This window comes from Lepidothrix coronata, unplaced genomic scaffold, assembly GCF_001604755.1.
Source record: "Lepidothrix coronata isolate B3197 unplaced genomic scaffold, Lepidothrix_coronata-1.0 Scaffold32, whole genome shotgun sequence".
In the NCBI taxonomy this organism is placed as follows: Eukaryota; Metazoa; Chordata; class Aves; order Passeriformes; family Pipridae; genus Lepidothrix; species Lepidothrix coronata.
This window is the reverse complement of record NW_016690212.1, coordinates 3,020,896-3,031,339: the sequence shown is the minus strand read 5'-3', so window position 1 is coordinate 3,031,339 and position 10,444 is coordinate 3,020,896. Positions and strand designations below refer to the sequence as shown.

General features: G+C 40.7%; 1 protein-coding gene across 1 annotated transcript in view; it reads left to right on the top strand.

Annotated features, from left to right (window-relative positions):
• Nucleotides 1–10,444, top strand: part of GRAMD4 (GRAM domain containing 4) — a 78,823-nt gene that overhangs the window by 32,120 nt on the left and 36,259 nt on the right. The window contains exon 3 of the mRNA XM_017811564.1: nt 1,403–1,523. Coding sequence (XP_017667053.1) covers nt 1,403–1,523 — 121 coding nt within the window. The remainder of the gene's footprint in view (nt 1–1,402; nt 1,524–10,444) is intronic.

The following is a 10,444-nucleotide window of genomic DNA, read 5'->3' as shown; positions in this document are numbered from 1 at the left end:
TGGCAGTGAGGGTCTCAGGACGTAGGTTTGTTTAGAGTGACCTTCTCTTAGATGGATTGCCTTACAGGGCTGACGAGCTCCATCTGCCCGGGGGGCTGGGAATCAGGATTAAAGGGTGGGCTCAGTTCAGCGCACGCTGTGTCTCACCTAAAAAATCCACTGCGCAGGCTTGAAGGGTTAATGACCTTTCCCAAATCTTCGCTCGCGAAGACTGGCCATACCACTATAGATTACTTGAGTTTATATATATATATATATGTAATTTAGGTGGTGTGGTTAAATGTAAGCAAGCTGGTGTTTGAAAGCAGTACAGTTCCTATGTGTTTTCAGGGTTCAAACAAGGAGTGGGGGAGTGATTAGAATGGGTAAATTAATCCCTTTCTGTCTTTGTTCTGAGATGTAGCCTTCCGTAATCTATCACTTTGATTTTGAGTATTAGTGGTTGAAGAAGCTCCTGTAATTCTCATTGACAGACTTTTTGTACCTTGTAGGGACTGCACACAAGTGCTGAACAACCATTACCCAGGAGACGCCCTCACCTGCCCTTTTCCCTGCTGTTTGAAAATGCCCACTTAATGAGAGAAAGATGGCATCACCTGCCTTCTGCTGTGTGGGCTTGGGGTTTTTCTGTGCTCACTTCATGGAGATGGTGGTTGTCACTGCTCTTGCAAATTAATCAATTTGCTCTTTAATTCCTGCTTTCTGCAGTATTTCCAGTGCTGAGTTCACTTGAGGGGTGCTGGTAAATCTGTCGAGACACCAGTCTCCTGACTCCCCCCTCTCCTAGCCTGCCAGGATGAGCTCCTGGGCACCAGCAACATCCTTCTGCAGTAATGGGGCTGTGGAGGAGATGGAGGGAGTGGGGAGCCCTTCCTTGCTGAGAGCCTGTGGTCTTCAGAATTACACATTCTATAAATGGATATTAAAATATAAAATATGTATTTTCTAATAGCTCAGCAGTTATCTAGGAAAGTATTACTTTTGATAGCTTCACAATTTTATAGGTAAAGTGTGTTCCATTGACTGTTCATTTAATGGGAAGAAGAGAGGGATAGTATAAATATGCCTTTTAAATCAACAGAAGTAAGGTTTAAATGATGATGCAGCAGAACTTGTAAGGGTGGTGGTGGTGGTGGTGGTGGGAAATCTTAGTTTTCTGTAACTTCCTGAGGTCTGTAGAAATGTTTGCTGTAAACTCACATGGGAGAGATACCATGCATTTGATTAGCTTTCATTCATTTGTTTTGGTAATTTAATGCTGAGAGAGGCATGCAGAGTTGTCGATACTTTCATGTTTCTCACATGGTTGTTTCTTTACTGCCCCAGAAATAAGTTGATGTATTTAAATGAAAAAAAAAAAAAAGTGCTTCTGAGCTGTGAATATGTTCTGACTTTCTTATAGGCTGGTCCAGGGACCATCATCATGGCTTCAGGAGTCCCGGATTTTAACAGAACAGAGTCTGACAGACTGAGTGAGATCAAAGGTCACCTGGAAATAGCCTTACTGGAAAAACACTTTTTACGTAAGTATAAAATGCTCTGTGGAGGAGGAATGGCTTAAGCTTGCTGAAATAAGGTTTCTGTAAGCTGTAGAAGTTGGCATCAGAATTTTGAGGTGTGCTGATGTGCGGATAGCACGTGGGCTGATGTTTCCCTAGGAAGACCTTAAAAGCATTCTCAGGGTTTCTGGGTCACTTGGATATTTTTTCTTCATTGCATTTCTCACAGCATACCTCACTACATGATTAAAGCTGCTTAGTTGAAATCTTGATGTTGACATCTGCAGGTTATCTTAGAACTAAGTCAACCTTAATGTGCTTGGAATAGGTGGAGTTTTTTTTCTAGTAGTAATTCATAAGAAGAGATTTCTGAAGGGGCAACCAGTGCATTTCCTTGACAGCTGTTTCAACAAATAATATGTCTTAAAAGACATGTCTCTTAACAGTATAAGGATTACTAGTAAGTGATGTAAGAAATACAGAGAAGAGTGTCTGTAGATTTCAGGTGTTACTTTTTGGGTTTACTTGTATATATACGTGTATTTGTATATATGAGAAAAAATGTATATGAGTCATTCATGGCTAGAGGCAGCCACAAGATTTTGGGGATTTAATCTCAGGAGGTCTGAACTGCTGATTTTTAAGACAGGATAGTTAAAAACGGAAAAATGGAAGACAAGCATTCCTGTGACTTAGTAGAAGTAGAGATCTCTGTAATAAATCAATGAGAATTCTTGGTCAGTTGCTTCCCAAAACGGTCATTTTAATGTTTTGGTTTTAACTTCAGAGTATGAGGGTTGTTTTTATGTGTTCAAAGCTTGTCAGGTATTTTCTAAGGGGTAGGAATAACAAGCCTATGGATTCTATTCAATTTCTATAATCCAGCAACAAGACTTGTGTTTTATCTTCAGCATGTTCTCAAGGATTTGCCATTAATTTCCCTAACTTGTTTTTCATTTGGCAATATTTCTTCGATATGTTCCCCCCCATGTATGTGAGGGAGGCCTGATAAAGGAAACTGGGAAAGAATTTATAACAAGCTACTATCAGCTTCCACTGATAGCTGGAAGAGGTATCACGGTTGGAATATCAGGCAAAAACTGAAAGATCTGTTTGACTTGCCTCATTAGTTTCAGTACTTTACTTGAATATTTAACTACAGAGTTACCATGTACTTCTTCCATTGCAAAGATGATATATTGCTTATGCTCCTGTTATCCAACTGTTTTTAAACTAGATGGAACATGTATGATTTCCTGATGTAATCTAGTGTGTAACAGAAACAGTAGGACCTACCAGAACTGATTTCTGGTTTGAACTAGGACATGCTTTTTGATATAAAATAGGGTTCCCAGGGCACCTCCATTGCTGGTGAATCCATTCTCCTTTCTTAGCATGTTCTTACAGTAACTGAATGTTATTTTTGTGAACGTTTGTAATCTTCAGGTTCTTGCTGTAATTTCAAAACCTTCTGATAAACTATGTTACCACTTCTGGCTGAATCCTTTTTCCTTTTCACAGACCTTTGTAGCAAACTCCAAGGTAAAGGGTAATGAAGATCACTCTTTCATGTTGAGCAGATGGTTGGAGGTTCAGGCTGATGGGATAGTTTAGCTGGGTGGATTGAGTCAGCTCTGGATGTCTCCAGCCCTTACTGCTAGGTCAAGAGCTCTTCACCAAAGCCTGAGGTTTGCTGTAGCTGAAATTATGGATTTCTCCTGTTCGTTGTAACTCTGTACTGAAAAACAAGAATAAGAATCATAAACTGGTGGGAAAATAAGTGAGGTAAAGCTTACTCTTTATTCCCCTACACTCCATTCAAGATTTTAGGCTGAAGTAGGTCACTGTGTTTGTCAGTTGGAGTGAAGTAGCAGTTCTCTTTTTGGGTATGGCTCCTGCGTTCTCCTTTCTTTTTCCTTCTCTTTGAGTTTGTGTTTTGCACTTTTTTAATACTAGAAGTGCTTCATTATTGTTTTCTTCCCAAAAATGAACTAATGGCATGCAGCAAAATATTCTTGAAATGTGCAGTTTGTTTACTTCAATTTTCCTTGGAAGAAAGCCTGATCATTATTTTTTTAAAATCCTATAGCTGCAGCTGGTGCTTTTTAAGAAAGCTAGTTTCTCTGCAGTAGGTGTTTTTTAAGAAGGCTAGTTGCTCTGCACTATTTCCATACTATTTTTATTTATGGAATTCTTTAAGGACGTCTGGCTATAATTGTGTTTTTGCATAAACCGTTTACCACATCCACTTAACTCCATTTCCTCCAGCTAGATGTGCAAAAATCAAAGCAAGTGCTAGTAAGTGAGGGAAATGCTTAAAAGTTTCATGGATTTTCTTTTTAATGTGTTGAGTTTCTAATTGTTATCAGTTTGATTCTGACATTATTTTTGCCTCTTCTGTACTTTTATTTGTATTATTGTGCCAGGAGGTTTAAGGAGATTTCGTCTCAGCTAAACATTATGCATAATGTACATTACACAGCTACAAGTCAGCGTGGGTCTGTAGTTGCAGGTGCCTGGCTAAAGAAGAGCAAAGCACTAGTCTTCTTTAAACTCTATTCAGCCATTAGTAGGCACAAGTAATAGGTGCAGTTTGGCTGAGTAGTATATTCAGTGAAACACATCCCAAACCTAACTGTAGCCTCTACAAGCTGCAGAGGAAATCTGGATCAAATAGGTACTGGAGACAAGCTGTTGTCTGTAAAGGGAAAATATATTCATCTAAGATGCCAGATGAATCTTTTCTTTAGCAAAGAGATAATCTAAACATCCAAAGATATGAAGATGGAGAGGAATTGCTTAGCATGTGCATAGCTGTAAATGCAAATAAAATGTGACTGGAAATGCAAGGGGTTTAAGCTGCAAACTGAGAGGAGGATGAGGCAGGCAGAGGAGGGGATCTTGGATAATGTCTTAAGCAAGAGGGAGTGATCATTTGACTCTTCCAGCCAAGTTGCTTTTTCTGTCTGTGTGGGAATGGTCTTAATCTCTGTGATCTAATGGCTCCTTCTGAGCCTTATTACAGGAATCCTGAAAACTGTGTTTGTTGGGTCTGTGGTGTTGGGGATTCCTGAAGAAAAAGGCTTGAACACCAGCTGAATGAAAAGTGCAGAGAGCTTAGTCTGCTAGAGTTTTAAGTGCACGTGGATGGATAAAACTTTTTCTTGGAGCTGTGACAATCAGAATTGTTCATTTCTAAAGGATTTTGTGTTGTTATAACCTAGTTTTAAATGCACATGAACACTGCCTTGGGCTAGTTGAGGATTCAGTTTGGGAAGGCAACTACTGACCAGGACAGTTTTGCTAAGATCAGTAGTGGTTTTAGTGTTTCCATTTCAAAACCTACTTGTATCTAAACAAGAAATAAAATCATGCTTGCTGCTCTTGCATTTGCAAGACAAAAATTATGCAAACCCACAATCTTTCTGGGTTTGCACCTCATAGAGGTAAACACTCTGCTTTTCTTCCTGTTGCTTCCTGTGCCTGCTTATAGAGGGCAGTTTTGGAGATATCAGCACTCTGATCGTGGTGCCACAAGGTGCTTTGTAAGCACACATGCATCCTGTGGTTTACATGAAGTATTAGCTAATTCTTGGTCAAAGATGTTCAAGCCTTTTGCAGTGCTAAATTTAGCAGCTCAGAGAAGAGGAGTTGGTGGTAGCAGCAGCATATGAGAGTAAACAAACCAGGTGACTGTTAGAGAAGAGGGTTAGTCATGACTCAGTAAATCAAAGAAACACTACATGAGGGTGAAGAGCTCTAGGAGGAAATAAAGTCCTCTCCCACAAGGGTTTTGCATTCCACTTGGTACAGCAGAGTGTGGCAGGAGTCTTCAGGGGCTTACCAAACCACTGGTTTCAGTTATGATTTTTATACTAGCATTACAAAATAACTTGGGATTATGCTGCTTTCCCATTGAAATTCTGCTCCAGCATAGTCTTCATCCTCATGTGCCTTTTTGAGCCCTTTATGTGACTAACTCCACAGTGTTTTCTCTGGCTCGTTCTTTCTGATATAAATGACCTGATGATTCTTTGAATGAAGAACAACCTAGCAAAATAGTGACTACATGGAAGCAGAGCTCTAGAAAAACATACATGATTCTCAGGCAGATCTGGGATGTTAAAAAGTGTTAAATCTTGAAGGCAAAGTGTGTGGTGGTGGTTGTAACCAACAGAAGACCTACACTGAAAAGTCCAGTTCTGCATAGCCCCAGTAATTGTATGCAACAAATTGACTATGAAGCTGAGTCAGAGTCCAATTACCAACTGTGTTAGAATACCTTTGGTGTAATTTCTCAAAGGGTCAAACACCAGCTGCAGTAGCAGAGAGAGAGAAGAGCAGAAGAACAGATTCACTGCATTGGTTTTGCTGTCTTCTTACTGACCTGGCAGCCTTTAATCTGAACCTTAGGTTTAGAAATCTGGAAGCAGAATCTACAGCTGAAGCAGAATCTAGGGCAGGTGAAGACCCTGGCGAGAGAGTAAGCAGCTGCTGTGTATGTCTGAGACACCCAAATACCAGCTCTGGGCCATAGTAGCCGCTGCTTGCTACATGGTCAGCCCTGGCCAAGGGATCCTGATGCTGCAGCTTGGGCTCCAAGCTTGCTGATGCTGGTGAGCACTGAGGCTGCTGTAGCAGTGGAGCTTACCCTGGGTTTCTCACATCCTTTACTCCTTCCCCTAAGCTTCTTTCAGTTTAAAATCCTGGACTCTCAGGCAGTAAAAAGATGTCCCTAGGAGATCTGCATGTGCCCCTTGAGATTGTGGAGCTTCTCTGATGAGGACTGTGGTTTGTTTATGGTGACTGGTGGGGAATCTTCTTAAGTATTTTGCCTGGGCACCCAGAAAAGACACAGTAGAAAGATGTGAGTTCAGGCTTTGCTATAGAACTGCTCTCACTTGCTTTGTAGTAACAAATTTTGAAGTTTTTCTAGATCTGACTTCTGACTGGGAGACTTCTCAAAACCTACAGAAAGTTTCCTAAGAGGTGTAGGAAAGGTATTGCTTATACCTGGAGATGCTTACATGACATACTGTGTATATTGAGTTCATTTCTAGCCTTCCTGGACAAAAACCCCCACAAACCTCCAAAACTCTGGCTTCATTTTCCTGGAAATATTGGGAACGTTGGACGAGGCAGTCATGAGCAGGTTAGAGCACTTCTCTGGGGTTTAAGAAGCCTCAATACGGACTAAGGAACATTCAGACCTTCCTTTCTCATCTGTAAGGACTCTGTTCTGACTGGTAAAGGAGATGGGTTGGGCTCTTGCTTGCTCTCGACTTGGCTTCCAAGAGCACGATATTTCTGAGAACAGAGGAGAGGGAAAGGATGCGACTCCAGCCCAGTGCAGCAGCAGGCTGGAGTCCTGGACTGGTCCTTGTTCTAGTCCTGACTTGTGCAATGTGCTCAAGTCATTGGACAAAGCACATACATGGACATGTACATGATGATGCTCTACATGAAGATGCCAGAAAGCTGGAGGATCTCATATTGTCACACCATCTTTGGGACTGATGAACCAAAATGCAGCACTGTGCTGAGAGAGATGTATTGTTTGAGCTCCTCCAGAGGCTTGAACAGATGCCACCTACTCCCTGCGTTCTGTAGGTGGGCTGTGCTCTTGCTTCTGCCTTTTTTGCATGCCCAGCTCATGCCCTTCCTGAATTGCAGAGAGGGTGTGAAAATCCAGGCAGGGCAATGGTCAGCACTGTTGTTCCTCTGCCTGTTGTGTAACTGGGATGGAGAGTTTGGGAGCCCCATGTGGAACTTGCCTTTCCCTGCTCAGCTTAGTAACACAAAAGCCTTGGAAGAGCCTGCTGCTATTTCTAAGCCAGACATTATTTCAACATTTGTAGACTGTTTCACTTCTGCCAAAACTAGTGAGTGAAAACCATTCTTGCAATAATGACAATATTTTTGCAGCTCCCTTCATTTTAGATGGATTCTGCAACTCTTCTGGCACTTTTATTCCCTGAAATTTCTGGAAATTCATATAGCAGCAGTACTTTTCATGACTTTTAAGCTGACTTTATAAGTGTATCTAGCAATAGAAAACTTCCCACTTGGTGTTTTGAGAAGGGGATCTGTCTCACTACGCTATATTTTCAGGAAGCATAATTTAAAATCTTTCCATAATGAAGGGGAAATGATCCTGTCTGTGTCACTTATAACACAATAAAGCTCCACTGAAAGCACTGTATGTAAAGTTACTAATTGGTATTTAGCATAACTGTTTTGTACAAACCATAGCAATGACATCTTAGTTTTTTCTAACATCACCCACTCCAAGTAGGACATAATGAGAATGGTGAGAGAGACTAGAGCAGTTTGCACTGAGGAAGACTGTCAAATATGAGGTGCTTTTTAAATCAGTCTCCTTCATCTCACAAAAGAGAAGAACACTTCATATGAGACTCCTGCTATTCAGGTGAGGAGAATAGTACCAGGGGATATTAATTGCACTGAGAGGCAGGTTGTTGGTTCACTCGGCCTTGCCTCCACTGCCTCTGGATCAGAGTTGGCTTATTTCCTATCTGCATAGCAAGAGCCCACGCTGCTCCCTGCCCTGTAGGCGTATGCAAAGAGACTCAAAAACTGGTCCTCAAAAGATATGCTTATTGTAAGTACTGGAGCAGGAGCTCTGCCTTTGAAAGACCAAAGAGAAGAACAAAAGAATGATGGAAACAAAACAAAGTAAAAAGAGATTGTTTAACTGCCAAACCCGTGTTGAAGTTTTTTAAGTCATTGGGCATGACAGATCACTTCTTTGTTTTGATATGTGCAGACTTAGCTGGAGAACAGTCATAGTGAAAATACAGGATTTATATTTGATTGTTTCACTTCTCCACTCTACCAAAATCCCTATAGAAAACACAGGAGAGAGGAGGGAAGGATATGAACTCAATAAATATTCTTAATCTTTAATGATTCTCTCTGCTTTTTGGCTTTCTATGACACCAGTATTCTTATTAGAAAATCTTTTTGCCTTGTTTTCTGGATGAAAGATTCATGCAAGATTCAACCAAGAGGCCTGACCGCAAGGGAAAACCATTAAATTGACAAAGCAAGGTGTTCACAAATGCAAAAAAAAAAAACCCCCAAAACAAGGAAGAGTTCTTCCAGACTGCTTGTTGTCCACCTCTGGAAGAGCTCTGTAGAATAAGAATGCTGGTATCCATTTCAGAAGCAACCACCTAATCACAGAAGACAAAGGAGGGGGTTAGACAGTCAACCTGGAGTCTGGAGGTTTACAAGGCACATTTTTCGGTTCTTCTTAAAGCACCAAGACTAGTACTCCTAAGGAGGTGAGCTTTTTGCTTCCCAATTGAAGCACTGAAGTCCAAGCATGAAAGAGGACATGAACTTAAGTGGTGACTGAAAGAAGAAAGGGCAGCTAATAAAGTGGAGCTGTTAGAGCGATAGCTTAAACAAGTACTTTTCTTCCCCAAGCATCTGGCATGCAAAGAAGTAAGATATCTTTCAATGTCTGGGATCAAAGGCTAATGTTTTATTTGAAGCCTTTTGGGTAGATTTGTGATAATTTTTTGGCAGTCTCTGTGGTTCTCGAGTCACTGGTGGAAAGACATATGCCCTGGAGAAGGACAGTCATGGATTAGAAGAAGAACGGGTAACAAATAGTACAATTAAGCTGTATCCAGTTATAGCTGCAAATTGTGAACGTGTCTTCAGAGGAGTATATATAAATTGCAAAGTAACTGTAAGCAGGAAAAAAGCAGGCTAGGGAATTCTGTTGTGGGTCCTTCCTCCATCACTGCTTGTTGGTCAGACCTCATTCTCTGTATATCTTCGCTTTATCTTAAATGGTGAAGTCATTTCATGTCTTTTACAGAACTGCCATTTCCTGCTGGTTTTTAAGGTGAAGACTAAAAGCTCTTCAGTATCTATGATGATGAAAATAGATATGTTGTTAAGACTCCTAACATCTTGTTAGTAATGTCATATAGTTGGTTTACTTGGGACAAGTAAATATTAGCTTTATATAGGGATTAGGAGTCTGGTAGCGGTAGAAACTGCCTGCGCTGGAGACAATTCTGGCTTCATTAGTATGGCTGATGAGATCCAGTTTGAAGATGTGTGATTGGAATTTAGTGTGTTTAGTACCAATTAAATAATGTACACTCTGGTAATGTTCAAAGTGTTGTAGAGAGATTTGCAATGATTAACATAGACATAGAAGGGTTACTTTTGTCTTAAGTACTGGTGTTTCCTCATGTAAGTATGATGGGGAGCATGTATGCTTTTTGGCATTTCTAGTTTTCAACTTGGTCTCCTTAGATTTAACACTAAACTGATTTGGTAGCTAGAAACAGCAGGTTGGCAGTCTGTAGTTGTGCTCTGAAAGAAATTTTTGATCACTTAGTCCCAGAGGGAGGTTTTGCAGTGTACCTGTAGGCCTAGGAAGGAATGTTGTTATGTAAAACAGCTACGAGGAAACTCCCTAATCTACCTTCAATCCTAGGATTAAGGGAAGCATCAGCTTTGCTGCATATGCAGTATTGGAATTAGAAATCCAACCTTCTGCCACGCCTTCCCAGCCTCATGTATCATCCTTCTTATCTAAATACTACTCAGAGTCTGTTCGGTCTCACCAGAACTAAATACTTTGGTGTTGAAGTGCTTTTTGTCAGAACATTTTTTACAAGTTTGTGTATTCTGAGGAGCAAACTGAAATTTTTCAGTTGCTCTAGTGGCTGATGCCAGACAATGGTGCAGCACTTGGTAGCTCATCTTGTAGCAGTTCCATTGTATCAACTAACCTTTTTGGAATGTTAATCTTTGAATTTGAGTGGTCGAATACTTAAGCGTTCAGGTGGGACAGTTACATTAGACCTCATAGAGGATAAAATGCTGTAGAAAAAATGAAATAGATAAACTTTTTGGTAACCTGTGAGATGCATGGCTGATGACGTTCTTTACTATGG